Genomic DNA, 19,242 nt, shown 5'->3' with positions numbered 1-19,242 from the left:
TTGCTAGAATTATTTTAATGTAATCTAACGAAAAACCTGTTATAATAATAACTGAACAAATATGTATTCACCTTCAAAATTACAGTCATTATTTAAAATCAGTAAATGGATATTTAAAACAAGTAACTTAGAACAATATGAGACTTTAAAAAGTCTTAAAATCCTTCAAAGTCTGAATCAGACTCTGATTCACCAAACAGTTCATTAAACTCGGCTTCAGTCACAGTTGCACCTGCATTGTCATCGTAGGTGTCGGGAGTGTCATCTTCAGAGTCAGATTCCTTCTCATCATCAGCCTCTGTTGTGTCATCGTCAAATATGGCATCATCTTCTGACCCCTCGAGTGCATTGCTGATACAGCATTTCCTAAATGATTTTTCTACCATTTCTGAGGGAATGGACACCCACGCGTCCTTGATCCACTGGATTACCAGATTGATTTTGGGCTTCGTAAGATTCCCGCCTTTTGTCAACTTCGCCATGCCTGAGCACATCCATTCAGACCACATTTTGCGTAGCCTATCTTTAAAGGGTTTGTTCAGGCAGACATCAAGCGGCTGTAGAACTGAAGTTAAGCCTCCAGGTATTACAGCCAAAGTAGTTTTCATATTTTTGGCCACATTTTTCACCTCATCCGTCTTGTGTGCGCTGAACATGTCCCAAACGAGCATAGCAGGTTTCTTGAAAAGTGCTCCTGGTCTCTTATTCCATACTTTTTCCAGCCATTCAATAGTCCCACTTTCATCCATCCAGCCCTTTTCGTGTGCACGTACAATGACACCAGCAGGAAATTTCATGTTTTTAGGCAAAGTTTTTCTTTTAAAAACAACAGGAGTGAGCTTTGATCCATTTGCCAAACACCGTAAAATGAATTTTTTCATGGCCAGTGGTTTTAATTAAAACTGTTTTTTTCATCAACACCAGTTACCATTCTGTTGCTCGGGAGATCAAATGTCACAGGTGTTTCGTCCATATTTCCTATTTGTGACAGTTCAAATGCATATTCCTTTCGATATTTTATAATAAACCTTTGGAAAGATTCGATTTTTTCTTCCAGATCTCTAGGCAGCTTTTGCGCTATCTTTGTTCGCTGACAAAGACAGAGACCATGACGGTTCATGAAGCGAGTACACCAATCCGCTGATGCAACAAACATTGACGGCTTTACTGACTTGTATTTGTCGTCTTTCGACATTTGCAGAGCACGCAGACGAATTCCAGTTCTAGTGACAATGTACCCATTTTGTCTAAATTCAACAACCCAATTATTGAGATCTTTCTCTAGCTCAGGAAATGAAGCGCACCTCATTGGACATTTTTTCTTGCTTCCTGGCATGTCTTTTAGTGTTTTATTTTTTTGCCATTCTCTTACTTGCTTCTCATTGATACAGAATTCACGAGCAGCGGCACAATTATTGTTTGCTTCTGCATATTCAACAACTTTAAGTTTGAACGCTGCATGATAAGAAGACCGTTCTCTTTTGATTTCACCGTTGTTCATTTTAAATACTAGTATGAAAATAGATTATTATTATTATTATTGTAGTTATAGATTTTGTAGGACTTTATACAGGAATGTTACCTGCTTTATCATTGTCAAATTATTATTGTTCTTTGTTTATTTCAAAGCAGCCCTGTAGATTGGCATGTCTGTAGGGATAACAGGCTATTTCAATTTTATTAGAGATTCCATCGATTCTGCACGTTGTATTTTCATATTGGCTCGAGACTTATGAGGTCCACTTCAAGCCAATATAGTCCACTAAACAAAGCCTTTGCAACTTTAAAAGGCGGCAGTATTTACATCAATAAACGGGTCGGCAAACTTTGCCTCCCGGCCTGTCAGGGTAAGCCACTGGCGGGACGTTTTGTTTACCTGGAGCGTCTGCAGGCCTGGAGCCCCTCAGCTCCCTGTAGCCGTGGTTCGCCGTTCCCAGCCGATGGGAGCGGCGAACCGCGGCTACAGGGAGCTGAGGGGCTCCAGGCCTGCAGACGCTCCAGGTAAACAAAGCGACAATGTATTAGATATTCAATTCAATGATTCCATAGAGTTTAAAATCATCAAATTTTGGTGTAGACCCATTTATAAGCCGACCCCCGCTCTTTGATGCATCACTTTTTTACCAAAAATATTTGGCTTATGAACGAGTATATACGATAAATTTTTATTTTTTTGTAATGTCACACACCTGCCAGTTTAGTTGACAAAAATAATAATGTCTTGTATAGCACCTGCTTATTGAAAATGCTATACTAATTAACTAATCTTCACATTCTCTTTGTAAAGATGCGTAAAGTAAAGCAGAAAGGCTAAAGTGACTTGCATAAGATCACGAGTCAGTGGTAGTACCAGGATATAGTAAAAATTGTCTCCATTACTGTTCAGAAGTTGGAGGCAGAAAGTTATACACATCCCTACATCAGCATCATCTTCAGGAGTACACATCCTTCAACAAAATGTATTACAGTTTCCCTACTGCTAAATAAAATAATAAAGTGGATATTCTGGACAGTGAGTTGAATAGTCTTAACTCCATTTCCATCTACTTTTCTTGCTCTCACCCCCATACCCCCTCAAAAAAGGTGACATTTTAAAACTGACATACTGGAAGCCTGGAAACATCCATTATACTCAAAACAGACTTTACACATACATGGTTCAGTTCACTATTGGAAATCAAGACATATGGCATTGCTTTCTCAATCAGCTTACCACTTCCTGATCTAAGCGAGTTACCATCTCTTCCAGCTTTTGGTGACCTTTTTTCAGGTCTTCTTCTGTCCGCTTCAAGGCATTGAGCTCAGCTTGCGCACGATCCATTTCCTCTTTCATCCGCCATCTCAGTTTATCACTCACTGCTGAAATGAGAGAAGCTCGAATGGTATCCTCGCTGATGGTACCATCTCTGCTGGGACCTGCAGAATAAAATTCACAGGCACAAAATTATCTCTCACTCTTTTGGATAGCTTTGTTACAGGGCCATTTGACAGAAAGTGGTTAAATACCTGCACCTTGCTTTAAGAATATAAGATAGGAACATAAAATGAATTTTTCCATGTTAGTTAATTTTCAGAAGCAATGCAGAGACCACAATGAAATGCAGAAAACCATATATGAATTAAATTTAAAGGTGTATCCATGCACTCAGCTCACATTCAAATCTAACCGTGCTTTCAATCCTAATTTTAAAAAGGGGCTGCCCATCTCATCACCAACAAGTGCAGTTGAGATCCACAAACAGTGAGTTTCAGTCTCTAACAGAAGGGTGAATTAATGGCAAACTCTGGAGGAGCTTAGTATAAAAGATAGACAATCATAATAATTACATATTTGAATGTTAACAGCTGGCCTATGAATGTGAATTGGTCTTCAGATATTCTGTAGTTTGAAACTTTCTATCAACAAGGATGGACAAACCTAGTAAACAGCCAGAAGTAAATGGATACACCCTACATGTGATATTTTAAACTTAATTCTGAACAACACACCAGACTGCTTTTCTATCAGAATATAACCTTTGATTGGTGCTTTCAACACTGAAATAAGGAAGAAAGAATGAATGAGCAATAATAGAATAACATCCAAGATAAATGTTGGTTTATTTTTGATACCTTAAATTATACACAGATCATTTCTTGAAACCTTTACGATTCTGTATCAGTCCTTTTAAATTTCCTATACCTGTTACATAGTAGATTCTCATCTCATTCAAATATAAATCCAAATATAACATTTCATTTATGCACAAAAATGTTCCCAATTGAAAAGTCTCTTTCCTTATAGGTAGGTAAAAAGCAGTCCTTAGAACATTAGTGTGACAAACTCCCAAAGTGCTTTCTAATCTGCAGTTTTCCACATTGTCTTCATGCAGGTTAGACGGTCTTGCACATGTCCTTTTGATTTAACATGGAATCTTTATACATACAAATTCTGACACTTGATTTAACTCAAACATTATTTCCATTAACACTACTAAAAATGTTGTTTTCATAAATATTTGTATGCCTTTAGCACCAATTATTCATGTCACACTAACATCAAAACCAACAAAAATTAGTAATAGTACTTTAGTATGAAAATTGTATTTTACCTTAAACATCAACTCAAAGTGCCCCACAGCTTTCATACGCAGCCATCCATCCTTTTTCTTTCTCCCTTGATCTTTAAAATTAAAACTCTTCTTTTTGAATTACAATCTTTTCCAGGTTACTAATCTTTTTTTTCTTTAAGATGATCTGTGTATGATTAACCTATTTGGGTGACAGTGAGCATCCATAAAAGACATCATGACTTTGGTGTGATTGGTCCATTCCCAAGTTCAGCTGTTTTTATAATCTCCAGTCCACTGAACAACAAAGTAAACTGTTGTAAATTTCTGTCTATTCTTCCTAAAGTCTCTCAGCTGTTTTGTTCTATCGGTTGTTGTTTTATTCACTGGTTAGGGTATCTAGTTCCACAATGTCCCTTTGGAACACAGTCTCTGGTCCCAGTCTCTCCTTCCAGTTTCCTCAGATTTCACTTTCTGGTTTCGTTGTCTCTTGTGAGGACATGACTATTTATTTTCTCTAGTGATATATTCGTTTTTCAGGAGTTTTGCATCCCACCTTCCATATTTCTTTACTTGTTCTAGTGGCTAAATCTGACTGAAGGCAGGTGCACACAAGCTTCTTTACTTCAAAACTTGACGGTCAGGTATTGATTCATTCTCTTTCCTCCAGACGATGGAAAAGTCCAGTATCGCTCTTCGACTCGTTGAAGTTTCCTGTTCACTACTGCAGCCAGTTTCTGACAAAGTTAAAATTTAACAGTCCAACATAACATTCACCATGTTCACAGCTCCTCTCCCAAGAGTCTCGCCTCTTCTCTCTAAAAATGTATAGCTGAGCACATGTAAGGAAGACTGGGTAACTACCAACCAGAGTATTCCCTCTGCATAATGAACTACATGTCAGTTAATACTCTTTGATCGATTCTTAACACGCACAGGCATATACACACTCTTCACAAAAGTCTGCACAGCACTGAGTTTTAAAAGTTTTCACAATTCATTTTGTTGATCACTCAAGTATATATCTGAACAAAACTTCCCAAACATTGGCTATATTTAGTTTTTCAAATATCTTAAAAGAAAGCTCTTGAAAATGAAAAAAACTTAATAAAGCAATAATGATTGAGAGAGAGTGTTTCTTTGGGATTACCGACCAGTTGGGAGATATGTTGAGGCACACTTTGACCTCTAAGATCAATGGGTTAATCTCCAGGAAATGCCCTGCATTCACATCATTGCTGTTATTTTATTAGTATTCTTTTCATTAACAATGTTTGTAAACTTAAGCACAAACATATTACAAAAGAGAAAAGCAAAAGCATAACTATATACAATTGTTTGGATTTGAATATAGTGCAAGATAAAAGTTTGTATGTTGCTCCCTCATATTCACCCCAAGCTAAAAGATCAAAACTATTTTAAGTAAATTCTAGAAAGCTACAAAGGGATAGTGAGAGTCAAAACAATAACAAGCAGGAACAAGATCCATAATGTATGGGATATAAAATAAGCAGTAGCCTTTCATAAACTATTAAGTTACTCAGACGTACAGAAGAAGAGGTACAATAGTTTCCTATTTACATAATGTAAAAAGGATTAAATCTTTCATAAAATGTGAATATATAGCTTGAAGTTTATACAGTATTCATTCAAAAGTTGCTATAATTGGAAAAGGATGAAAACAACTGGGCCTGGGATGTTACCTTTCTAACTGCAGGCAACAAATTTAGATATTGCATTAATGCTAGGACCCAGGATTAGACTATTGTTTTTTGTTATTACTGAATGCCATTTGTGTGTGTGGGAAGGGGAATTGTCCAAGATTTCCTTTACACCCTACAGAAATGTTGAGCATACGTGCATTGTGCAACTGCCTTTCAAGATAATTAATACTTAGTACGTGTTCCAGATGGTAGGAAAGCTTCCATTCATCTTAATTAAAAATATAGCTGATTAAAAAAGCCTCTGTTAATTCAGGATTTTGTTATTTAATAATCTTATGGAAGGACTGTTGCTCAGTCATAAGAAAAAAATCATTTTCCAACTGCAGAAGACTGTACAAAAATGTGAAATGTAAAACGTCAGTAGATCTTAGATGAACGTATTTGCAAAAAACAAACCCAAAAAACCTCTAAACCAAAAAACAACATATCATGAAGCACAACTGTACTTTTCATAGTTTCCTCTCATTTAAGTAACAAAAATGAGATGTTGACTGGCCTATTTTGTGTATTTGCAAACAAACATATATGTGAACAATAAACATATATGTGAACCTAGAAACAGGGCATTTGTTGATGACTAATTACTAGATGGGTTAAGAGCCTAAAGTTTTCTCTCAGGTCCTGCTCTTCCCAGGTGATTTCATGATTATTACCATTGTTCAGCTAAAAATGGGGGGGGGGGGGGGGGGAGAGCCTTGAGTCACAGAGGATGCATTTTTAGCTACAACTCTCCTTTGAAAAGCAGCAATTCTTACCGTAATTAACTGTTGTAGATCAGGAGTAATGTTAATCTTATATTTCAGTAGACTAAGAATATGTAGCAGTGTTATAATATGAAGTAACCACTCAGGGTCACACTAGGTATCTATATTAGGCATTTACTAATAATAAAATTACTTAATATCTAGGAAAAGTTTCAGAAGTTTTTCTCCTGGCTAAATTATTTTATTTGGCTTTAGCAGATAATCACTTTTGCTTTATACACACATTTAAAGAGATAAAGTCAGCCAACTGTAAGAAGATTCTGTATAAATTAATTATACAATTAACTTCTATTGTAATTCAGTTAAATGAACCTAACTAATCTGGGCAAACAAAAGAATATGGCTAGCTGCAGCTTGATTGCAGTTACTCTAACTCATAGGTTTCACCTGATACGTATAATGTAAGAAACATTTATAGACTCCTACAGATTACTGGGTAACTACACTCAATTAGATCCAAAACCAATTTCCATATACTTTCCAAAAAGGTTAGATGATATTACATAAAATATATTTTCCTTTGTAGCAAACTGGTAAGTGCTATGTAATAATCATGGTAATTAACTTGGGATGAATAATCAACGTTATTATTATTAAACAATATAAAATGAGATTACCACAGTAAAGTGGTTATTAGCTATGTGTGACTTGTTACAGTTACTAAGCAAATACTATTTTCACATGGGATTCAATACTAGCAAGTGTGATAGAAAAACTAAACAATCATGTAAATCAACTCTCTGCCAAGATTTTCTTAGTCACTTTCTTTGAATGTAACATTAATGCATTAGCCTTTAGGACGATTAATAGATTTTTTTTCTGCAGTTCACACTTTCAGAGTGAGTAGCTATATGTCCTCTGCTAGACTAATGTACATTTTTTTTAAAAAAAAAATGTAAAACCTTTCAATTAGTTGCAGCAAAGTGTTGCATGCCTACAATGCAGGAAACTTCAGTCTCTCCAATTTCATGTTGATATTCCTGCACTGAAAAAATAATCATTCCAGTCTCCATTATAAATCACTTTAATTGTTATCTATCAAAGAATAAAACACAGCTTTGCAATTTCTCTTATACTTCTGGTTTACACGTAATTACTTTGAGATACAGTAAACCTCAACTGCAGCAACAGGAATCACTGTAGTAACCTGCGTGACCAGACTCTGCAACCTTTATATGGCTGAACTTTGTACAGTTTTGAAGTCCTGTCGCTGCAAGGGAAACTTCAGAAAAGAGAGAATACCCAAGGAAGCCATGTACACAGGGATAAAGTCAAGTTGTCATAACATCATCCACATCATACTTTCAGTGTATAGCCAAACCAAATTCTCTCAAAAGCACGCAATCACAAAGCAGAAAGAATTTTGCGAATTAGGCTAACTCCCTCAAGAGTCACATACCTCTAAAGACTAAAACTGAGAATATGTTCGGAAAGAAAGGTATATCTTCAAGATCACTTCCTTTACTTTTTCACTATGGACCTCTTGACTGATGATTGTATATCCTTTCAGATTCAGTCAAGGGATTCCCTAATCAGCTGAAATTCATCTCAGGGAAGCAGTGCAAGGCACATACCTCTCCCTCCTCAGCATTCCCTGCCCCTGTTAGCCAAATCGAGCCAGTAACCAAGACCTAAAATTAAGCCTACTTTTCCAACACAGTGGTCCAGAGGGGAAAACACTGTTTTAAACGTGCAAACTATTAAAAAAACAAACCAATTAAATCTAGCATAAATAAAAATATAGGAAAAACATTAGTAATTTTAATTTGGGGTTAGTGCATATCAAGTTACATCAAAGAAGTTACTGGATTAGCCAACTATAAAATAATTCTTAAATAATTAAGTAAAAGGTGAATAGACTGCAAAAATTTCCATTCTAAAATGCATCAGAAAATTTCTTCCTAAGTGTGCAACACTTTCAATCCCGAATACTTTGTTGTACAGTAACTGCCCCACTCAATATTTCCTTACAGACATTTATTTTTAAAGGCAGAAGTGAAGAGAACATGAGTTCTCTGTGGATGGTCCTAAACTCTGGAATTCATTCTCAACTGTTCTGACAGAGCCTAAGATTGCGGACCTTGAAGGCACACAGCAAAGCCCATCTCCAGTTTCAGGCTTTTGCCTAAGGATAGGGTGGATACATCTGTGGTAGTTTCTTTGAAATTTGATCTATTTTGCATAAATAGTAATTTTTTAAAATTAAAAAACATGTGATTGTAGTCATGTAATTAAATATACTTTTTATGTTTTGATTCACAAGATGTAACAGAGAGACGATTAGGAGAACAAAGAATGGCTGAACTGAAAGGAAAGGAACTGACCCACCATAAAATTTCCAGGTGTTTGAGGAAGAACTGGAGTCAGGATCCTGGACCTACACTGGCAGCACCAAACAGCCACAATGCCATCTAAACTGATTGGTGAAGGATTCTTCCAACATCCCCCCGCTGACATGGAGTCACTGTGGAGTGTCCAATGCCACACACCCCCAGCCCTGCAGTAGGTGTGGGTCAGGGAAAAGGGGGAGTGGCCAGGATATATCTATGCCCCAGAGATCCCCAGCTGCCAGAATAACTGATTAGGGTCACCAGCAGCTGGACATAAATTAGAGCAGTCTTAAGGCTGCTCTAATGTATAACAGGGAATAGCCTGGTCCCTGACTGACCTCGGGTTCAGAGGAGCTGTAAAGGTGACATAAAACCAACTTTCTCTATCCCCAAGCTGTAACGATGGCTAAGTGCATCCTCTTGATTAACACGTTAAATTAATCAAAACATTCCAAACAAAGTTTTACAAGCAACTAAATGGGCTTTCTCTCATACCAGTTTCTAATCTTGACTATTTCTCAGAAGGCTTACCCTCCCATACAAAAACAGCCAATTCTTCCAATCAAGAATGCCATTATACTTCATGCAAATCAGCATGCAGGTTGTGTGCAAAAGGAGTACCATAAAATTATCTGATCTCCTTCATGAGCAAATCCTGTCTCTAAACAATCAGTCTTTGAACTAGTACTTTGTGCTGAACCTTTTAAAATCAGAACTCTTGAGCCTTTATTTCATTTGTCAGCATCTCAGACTTAATAAAATCCTCAAGATAGTGCACATCTTTGTTGCGCAACAGAATGGATCTGTTTCTGAACATATTATGTGTTCAGACTTATTTATTTTTAAAATAGTTGGGTTTTTATAGCATGGTTTTACTTGAAACTGTTTTGGCTATCTTCTCTGCGATAGCATGTGACAGTACCGGAAGAAAGTTTAAAAGCAGAAAATAAACCACACAATCACAAGCTAATAGTCAATGGGCCGATACTTCTGCTGTCAACCATGTACTCCAGATAACACAAGAACAGGAAAGATTGCCCAGATGCAAGATCAAACCTAATCTGAGATTTTGAACTCTGAAATCAAGAGCATCAGAAAATACTCTAAGATGGGTATATCCAGATATTATTTACATCAGGAATCTAATATATTTTTCACATTGGGTTTTGCAGTGCTATAAAGCTGTCTATGTTAACTCCAAATAAGAAGAGACCTGGGTTTAGACCAGCATTGATCTCTACAGCTTCTGTGTCTTAAAGTTATAGATTAATATCTGGAATGTTGTAGGTAAAGACAATGCCACAAGTAATGGGCCAAGAACACCTACTCTGCACCACAATGAATATATCCTGACCAAGTATTCAGTGTATCGCTACCTTTTTGATGCACAAGAGTCTTATAAGGGAATAACTGTAAAAGAAAGTCCTCTTCTGGGATGCATGTATTATTTAAACTTTTGGAAAAGGTTAAGACTGAGCTGCTACATCTGAAAATAACAAAGTTCTACTCTAAAAATGATATGAACTATTAAAATTTAAGCCAACAGAAGTTGGAAGGCTGTTACCACAGATTCTAGCCTTAACAGTGTATATATTAGCTATGCTTTAAATCAGGTATTTGCATCTTTGTGCCTGTGTTAGCTAGATTCATTTGGTTTATGACACTACATCTTCCATAACTGTACTCTAGCACACTTACTTTGAACTTCCTGGTTTTTCTAGTAATTTCAGCTTTAAAACAGCATGCTTTTTACAAGTACTCTGATGTTACTGATCAGTACATTTCTGGGGAGTAAATCAAGCTTAACTAAATTATTAGTATTGGAAATTGTTTTAGAATGTTTCCCGAGAGTTGCTCGATGAAAGTCTACATGGAATTTAGGAGCTCTTCATTAGTCTATGTTGGGCTTAGAAACTATACATTAGGCCTCTGCTGTCTGTCCCCCATTCTGCTGCTACCCTTGCTCCTGTAGATCTTAGAAGCTATAAACCAAAGCCCATGGCTCTCCCTCATCCTGTCCTTTCTTCTGCTCCGAACACAGAATGGCTCCTCCCATCCAGTTATTTCAAAGCCTGAAGCCACCCAACTGAAACAAGGATAACTGTGAAAAAACACATGCAGTACCTATATCGTCAACTCACCAAACTCTGCTAAATGAGCCAAAGGTACACACCCTCATCCACGTCAATGGAATAAAGATGAATCAAGTGTCTTTAAGCCAAGTAATTTTTAGTTACAACAAGCAACAAAAGAGAGTGTAGAAAACTTTTCAAGAAGTAAAAACTTCATTTTTAGAACTCTCTTCCCTTCAATGAATCACCTTATCTACCCTATAAATACTAGAAAGACGTATGGCATATTGTGATGTCTGTTTTACAATCACACAGAAAGTGGTTTAAAACTACTGAAAAACGTACCTTAAACATGTATCACCAGTATTTCTGATCATTAATTTTTCATGATACAAAAATTGTAACAGAACAATGACATATTTTATATTTTTCACCAAGTAGTAATGGACTCATTTAGCATGTGTTGCATGTTAATTGTTCTATGCAGGATATGCAGCACAAAGTTCTAAACCTAATGGCACCTATTCAGAGCCAATAAGTATTACTGTTTTATTTTATATATAAAATATATACAAGCTTCTTGTACAATTCATCTATTAATAGACTAAATACTCCTAGTGTAGAAGCCGATTGATAGATTATTAAAAATATTATGTTGTCTGGTTCATAAAAATGTATATACATTATCAATTTAGGTGTCATTTCTAGCTCATGCCACTCAGGCACTTTACTGGTCCATAAAGACATCTACAATATTTTGTTAAAAGTTGTAAACACTTATCACATGTGGCAATGAAAGCATGTGAAACGGCACATAAACCAAAAGGAATGTCTCAAGGATGCTTCAATGCTGAGGAGACAGGACTAGCACTTTCTATAGGAACACCACATAAACCACGGAGGAGAGGGGAACCAAATCCTTTAATTTACAGTAATTGAATATTAATATTATTTACTGAAGTAATGAGTTATATACATTGTTTTATTATATTGCAAAGATTTTACCATCACTTTTATGTTAAATTATTTGTGAGGTAAGGGATGGGCAGAAGGGGAAGAGAGAAAGCAATGGGTTATGGTAGCCAGGAGAGGTTTAAACATTCTTAGCCCTGTAAAGTTTCCTAAAGGAACAGAAGAGTATACTCACTACCAGACAACTGTAATTATGAGAAGTGAATTGTAACCATCCAGACACTCAGATCACGAATGTGAGAGTTCACAAGATTCTAGTCACTCCTTCTTTTATATACAATATACATTTATAAAGCAAAACCAAAGTCAGTGATCAATACTAGCTGTTTTCTGAAAATCCCTTATTTAGGACACTTTTGTACAAGACATTTTAATAATAAACCAGGAGGGAAATATCAGGGAAGACATCTTAATCTTAAAAATGGAAATTCAGATGACAAAAATGTTAATGCAAGACAGGAAATGGTGGATTTCTACTAACTCCTTGCACAAGTAAGGTTTCATTTTGAAACAATCTCAATGTAGCTCCTTACAGAGAATGAACCCTTAGCATTTTCTGTCACTTCTATAATTAGCCCATCTTTGGGAAGATTTTATGGCACATAGCCATTAATCCCTGGGAGCACTCAGATACTTAACCTTTACTATGCAGAGTCTGGTTTCACAAGTGACCTTACAGCAGCTTCAGACCCGTAACAGAATCAGAAGGATAATGAATGGGACAAGACTGAAAAAAAAAACTTTGAAGAAACAGAAATTAAGCTCACTAATCAAAAAGCCTATTTAAATGTCATGGTATAACAAATAAAATGCTGTACGCTTGATCCCTAATGACAAACTGTATGTTATGCTTATAAATGTGACCTAACAGGACATTTTAATAGTCTTTCATCTCTACAAGCCACAACACTGTAGCAGCAAGAAACAAAAAATTCTTTATGTAAAAACTTAAGATCCGCAGTTGAGAGGAATACCAGTTCCCTCCTAAAAATGACTTGGGACTATTTACTTGAGAGACCACCTCTGTTCCCCTGCCATTTGGCACAACTGTCCCCTCCGGCCTGTGAGAATAAGCTGAGTTAAGTGTTGCTTTGGTTGATATCCAAGCCAAGAGGGGGAAACAGGATGAGTTTAGCAGGGAGGAGCAGGCTACACTCCCTGCCCTGGCAGCTGTGTTCCAAACCCTCCTTAGAGAAGGTGAGGGCTGCAGTGGCCAGTCCCAGGGCAGAAAGCCCTCTTATCTGAGGAATGCAGGAAGAGATTCTTGTGGAATAAGCAACTCCTTTACAGGGAATGGTTTCCCCCAGGGGAGACAGAGACTTGGAGTATCAGAAGACAGTTAGTGGTATCCCAGAAGTATCACCTTAAGATGTTAAACTTCTCCGAAGATATCCCTTTTTCAGGGCATCTGGAGATCCAGCACACAAAACACAGGCTGTTGCATAATTTTTACTGGCCTGGAGTTTTTGAGGCAGTCAAAAAAATACTCAGAACATGTGATTCTTATCAGAAGGTGGAAAAAGCTCAAGAAAGAGTAAAGCAGCCAAGAGGCCACTACTTAGAGTAGAGGAACCTTTTTTGAAGCTGACCATGGATATTGTGGCACTCTGTAGTAAGGAGACCCAGACTGGAAAGAAATTCATAGTAGGGGTGGTAGATTATGCTACTTGCTATCCTGCAGGACTGCAGCTCTGTCTTCCATAGAGGCAGACACAGATGTGATGCTCTTTTGTCAATTTTCAGCTAGGTGGGCTTCCTCCCCAGCAAGTTCCTCAGGGACTCATTTTCATATCAACCCTTCACCAGGGCTTATGGGAGAAACATGGGGTCAGACACTTGTGGGCCTCTGCATATCACCCTCAAGCCAAAGGATTGGTGGAAAGATTTAATAGGACACTTAAAATAATGCTGGAAACTTTTCTAGATCACATGATCGGGACAAGTTACTGTATCTGCTGTTTGCCTATAGAGAAATTCACTAAGAATCCGGTTTTCCCCTTTTGCACTGCTCTTTGGAAGGAGGGTGTGGCACCCTAGAACCAAGTGAGGGATGAGTGGGAGCTTAAGACCTCTCCTGAGGGGGAAGCGGTGGAATATATATTGTCCTTTAGGGAAAGGCTCACAGAACTCCTGGATTTTGCTTAGGAGAACCTATTTAAAGCCTAAGAGAGACTGTCTGGTATGACCACATGGCACAGGCCAGGTCACATGGAATAGGGAACAAAGTTATGGCACTCATTCCAATGTGGCAGAATAAACTCCAAGCTGCCTGGGAGGGGCCCTTTAAAATCATCAAGCAGCTCAGTGAGATAAATTATGTTGTCAAGTTGGTCTATGGCAGGATGCATGCAAGTGATCTGACTGCTCAAAATATCCTACCACCTCATTAAATGGTGGTGCATGTACAGCTACTAGTAACCAATGTAAGTAGTTATCAGTTCATGCATAACCAAACCTGCAATAATCAATCTAGCATAACACCATTCCCATCTCTACTGGCATGAAACAGGCAGATTAACTGTGGATCTACTCAAACTATAGTGGAGCTGGCACTCCACTATAATACAGATGCTGTATAGAGAGTCTGAAAACCCCAGCCTTAAAATGAAGCGCTTTTTCAGCCATAACTATAATGCAGTTAGTACACTGCAATGAAGAGCAAAAATCAAGTGTGATTACTTTGAAGAGCAACGTGAACTAAACTTTTGAACCCTGCCAAAAAATATGATAGAAGATGGAGGGGAGGGCTCAAGGAACCTTTCCTCCCATGGCAAGTCTTGCACAAGTGTCAGGGCAATCTCAGTTCCCATGCTTGGGGAAGCTAAGGGATTGTTGCTTCCCTGCACCCCGGAGGGTGCTTATCACTCCAGAGGAGGTGCAAATCAATGCAACACCCCCTCTTTGCCATGTACTCCAATGGGGAACTTCCCCTTCCTCCCATTTATGCTTATCCCCATGTAGAAAAAACATTGTTCCACTGGGGTGGGCCATGTGGGCCACAGGCTGGGAGAGGAAAACTGGTCACACCATCCTATGGGATAGTGCAGCCTCTGCACTCCTCCCTCTCTGCACCAAGAAGAAACTGTGCATGCATTAGGCATAATCCCCTTCTGAGCTCTCCCTAGGATGGGGCAGCAATGCACTGTCCTGTCCCCTACTAGGGTTTGTGGCTAAATGCCAGAATCTAACTAGAAGGATGCTGTTATGAAGAAAGAACAGGAGTACTTGTGGTACCTTAGAGACTAACAAGAAAGCTTATGCTCAAATAAATTTGTTAGTCTCTAAGGTGCCACAAGTACTCCTGTTCTTTTTGCGGATACAGACTAACACGGCTGCTACTCTGAAACCTGTCGTTATGAAGAAACTATTTGATCACCCTTGGATACGAACATCTCCCAAGCAACAAAGGCTAATGCAAATCAAATGCAAAATTGCAAATACATGTTTCAGCATGTAAATGTCAGCAAATTTCCAATGACTATCTTCTATCCCCAGATCAGCTTCAAGGGTACACATTTACAAAAAGAATATATCAGAAAACAGACACTTATTGAGACAACTACATATCTTCATTAACATGAACAGAAAACTTAGACCACCTATTTTTGATAAAACCAATAAAAATAAGAAAATATGCTAAAGAAACTAATCCCAACAATCAATATATTAGCACCATCTTTTGAGATATTGTCTCCCTTGATTAGATAAAAGGGTTACTTACCTACAGACCAGAACAGGAACTCCAACAGAATTCTACAAACTAAAACTGATCCCGCAGAAGATGTTTACATGCAGTGTGCATACAAGCACTCTCAGGCAAACCTGAGCAAAAACACCCGACAAGACAATGGTTTCTGCAAACCAATCTCAGTAACTCCATGAATATCACCAAATGGAGAGAATACGAAAGAGAAGAAATCCTGACAACATACATTCACCACTGCTATCGCTTAACAGCAAACAACAAAATTTACAGTTAATGCTATGCACCTTAATTACTACATTTTGACCAAAGGTTGAAATATATAAACCAACAGATACTCAACCGCAGCGATTACCAAATACCGACTGACAGCCTTAACAAAAACTATAGCAACAAAGTCATATTCAGTCACAAATGTGTGTTGATCAGGCTGAACTATTTGTATTATGAGCTACTGCCTTTTTAAAAAAAAAAGTCTTAAGTGAGGTATTTAACTTTCATGTGCTTTTAAACTTTTTGAACTATACAGACTAAGTTAGAAACGGTTATGAAAGTATTTTTAGTATGTTTTAGTACCGACTAACATTTCAACAGGCTGGAGTTAATAGTCACAAAGACACTTTATCTCAAAAAGGAATTTGTAAACTCACATCCTTCCATGTCATGTGTTTATTAAAACACCACAAGATGACTAGAAAGTAAAGGCTACAACTTTATTTGTAAAACACAATCACCAAGTTATACAAATTAAATGCATTAATCATCAACATCGTCCAACATCAAAAAGGTATAAATATGACTGTAGACCTCGCCAGAGTGTAGGTATTTCCACCGGGGAACATTCTAATCCAAGTGTAGGGTACAAAATGTACCCATGCCATACGTGCTGGAAGTGCTTCTAAGTCCTTGATATGTACGTATTGAGCAGAACCTTTCCCAGTGCGTGAGGGAGTCAACCCCAGTTCCTCTAAAGGCTACAAATTTGCCCTGTACATGAGGGAAACCTTCAGAGGTATTCAAGAACAGAGATGAATACTCAAATAAATCTTTTCCAATGTCCCTACTGCAAGCTTCACCAAACTAACTTTTAGGCTGCACACGGTCCTATATTCTATTACTTTTGCCTTAGAGTCCTGTATACAGACTGTGGTGTTTTCTATTAAACTGCGGCTTCCTTATTCCGCCTCCAAAAAGTTGGCGAGGCTGGGAATTTGAGTAACGTAAGGCCAGAATAGTGGAGAATGAACACTCCTCTACTCCTAATACTCACCTCTCCCCTGCCTCTGACAAGTGTCCTTTTGCAGGCAGTTCCCTGCATAACCAATATCTTTCTGGATGAAGACTTGATTAAAGACAAAAGGGGGAGAAGGGGCACCTGGTAAGGTTAAAGCAGTTCCTTTCTCAAGTCCTGTCAAAAAGGGATTTCCAAATGAAAATTGCTGCATCAAGGAGCTATCAAAATACTGACAGGAGTCTTCATTTAAGAAAATAAAACTGGTTCCTTGAGTCCACTGACCAAAACTACTTTAAATTCAAATTAATGAACGTTATGTAACACATATCTTGACAATGGGAACTGAGACAGGAGAGAAGATGGAGATTTTTGAAATATTAAAATTCTTTTCTACAAAATTTAATTTTTTAAATCTTAACTACATGGAATAATAGATTTGCTAACACGTTTCACAATATTTTGATTTTTTGTAGCTCAGCACTCCCAACTAACAAAATTAAATTATAGTGCTAGTTGGCTATATGCAAAAAGTAAACTGTAAACCAGGCCCAAAGCTTTTTCCCTACAACAAAAATATAAATATACTGCAACAATTACTGGAAGGAAAATGCTGCAGTTTTCTACATGGTCACTAAGTTAAAGAGACACTGTCAAGTAGTTTATAGCAATTTAACGTTAGAAAAACCTGAGTTTCAAGTGAATCAGTAAAGCAGTTTCAAAGAAGAAGAAAATCCACAATATGAGAAAGTTTTAAAAGGCCTCAATTCTGAAAGAGCAAAATAAAAGCAAGAATGCCTCTTACTGGTTCTGGAGCATCAGACACTTTTGCCAGGGCTACGCTGAAAACATCAAAGACATTGGGGAAAGCACAAAATTGTTAATTTTATGCTCTGTTAGAAAGAGGAAAACTGTTGGAAAGATGGAAAAGGACAAAATTGGTAAGGAAAGGATGTGTTTTCAATCACCTTTAAAAAAACCAAAAATACTATAACAAATTCAAGTCTATAAAAATAGTGTGTTATTTAAAAAGGACATTATGTCAAGAGTCTATACCTTCACAGTAACAAGACTGAACTTCTATAGTAACTGTCATCAGAACTGTCAAATACCCCTCTGAGGTAATTATTATGTATTTTACAGACAGGTAAACAGAGGTATGGCGAAGTTAACTGACTTATTTCCATAATAAATCAGTGGCAGAGCTGGGAATAGAACCCAGAAGTCTCAACTCACAGCGTCCTGCTCTGCCAGACAACCTACCTTCCGATTTTACATACCTTTAAAGTTGCATACTGTGTCAGAAAATGTCATCGTGAATATGTCCATATAGTTCATATTACTGTATCTCTGATAATGAAATGCTTCAAAAAGTTCACCTATTATACGTTAGGTCCTATAACAAAGCTACCTACTATTGAATGATTTTACACAGAGAAGATAGTGTATTTAAAAAAGAGGTAAAAATTATTTGGCAGTGTCCCTTTAAACAAGTTACATAAATTAATCAAATTAAGCTCAAAATAAAATGTTAAATAGACCTTGCAGAACAACAAAGCTTAGCATCTGGGAATAACATTTCATTTTAATAGTGGGGTAACAAATATTATGTGCCAGAAACACTATTATCAACCTCCGAAATGTATTCAGCAACCAGTACTGCTTCCCCCACATGAGAGATGGCAACTCCAAACACTACCAAAGTATCCCCATATCATTGGGAATCCTCCTATGGTGTATTCCCTACCCCTGGTGAGGTTCCTACTTGTCAAAAACATGGCCAATAATGTCAAACTTCCTCCAAAGTCATATCAAAGTCTCCAAAACACTCAGTAAATCCAGGTTGAAGACATCAGTACCACTTTGAGATAAGAGGACACCATCTAGATGGAATAAACCCGGAGACTCCGGTACAAGGGAATCGTGTCTGATCACACACCCTCCGATAAACTTCATAAAGTTGCCAATTTCCCTATTGACTTTTTTTCTGTTCTTATCCATGAATCTATAGGTCTCTTCTTGGTTCCATGCCTTTCGGGGCACAATGTTTGACCAGACCAGAATGACATTCTTGAATGTGTGCTTGATAAATCCTAAATCTTTCTTAATTCGGATGATAAGATCCACAAATTTTGTTGTCCCCAGATCATTTCCTCCCAGGTGTATCACCAGCACATCAGGATCTGGCAGACGCCTTCGTGCATGAAACAGAGTGGGTATTAACTGATCCCACATCATGCCGCTCTTTCCTATCCAGTGCAATTTAGCATCCTCCACTCGAATGCCCAGTTGTGGGCCAAAGCTTCTTACGAGTGCCCGTTTTTCTGCCCAGAAAACATACGAATGACCACAAATCCATACCTGCTTCTGCTTTCTTCTGGCATCTGCTATTAAGAG

General features: G+C 37.6%; 1 protein-coding gene across 1 annotated transcript in view; it reads right to left on the bottom strand.

Annotated features, from left to right (window-relative positions):
- The window catches only part of TSG101 (tumor susceptibility 101), a 53,294-nt gene that overhangs the window by 5,911 nt on the left and 28,141 nt on the right, over positions 1–19,242 (bottom strand). Inside the window, exon 8 of the mRNA XM_065402736.1 lies at positions 2,714–2,916. Coding sequence (XP_065258808.1) covers positions 2,714–2,916 — 203 coding nt within the window. The remainder of the gene's footprint in view (positions 1–2,713; positions 2,917–19,242) is intronic.

Source organism: Emys orbicularis, chromosome 4, assembly GCF_028017835.1.
Source record: "Emys orbicularis isolate rEmyOrb1 chromosome 4, rEmyOrb1.hap1, whole genome shotgun sequence".
Lineage (NCBI taxonomy): Eukaryota > Metazoa > Chordata > Testudines > Emydidae > Emys > Emys orbicularis.
Note: the sequence above shows the minus strand (reverse complement) of the source record. Positions and strands in the feature narration are given on the sequence as shown.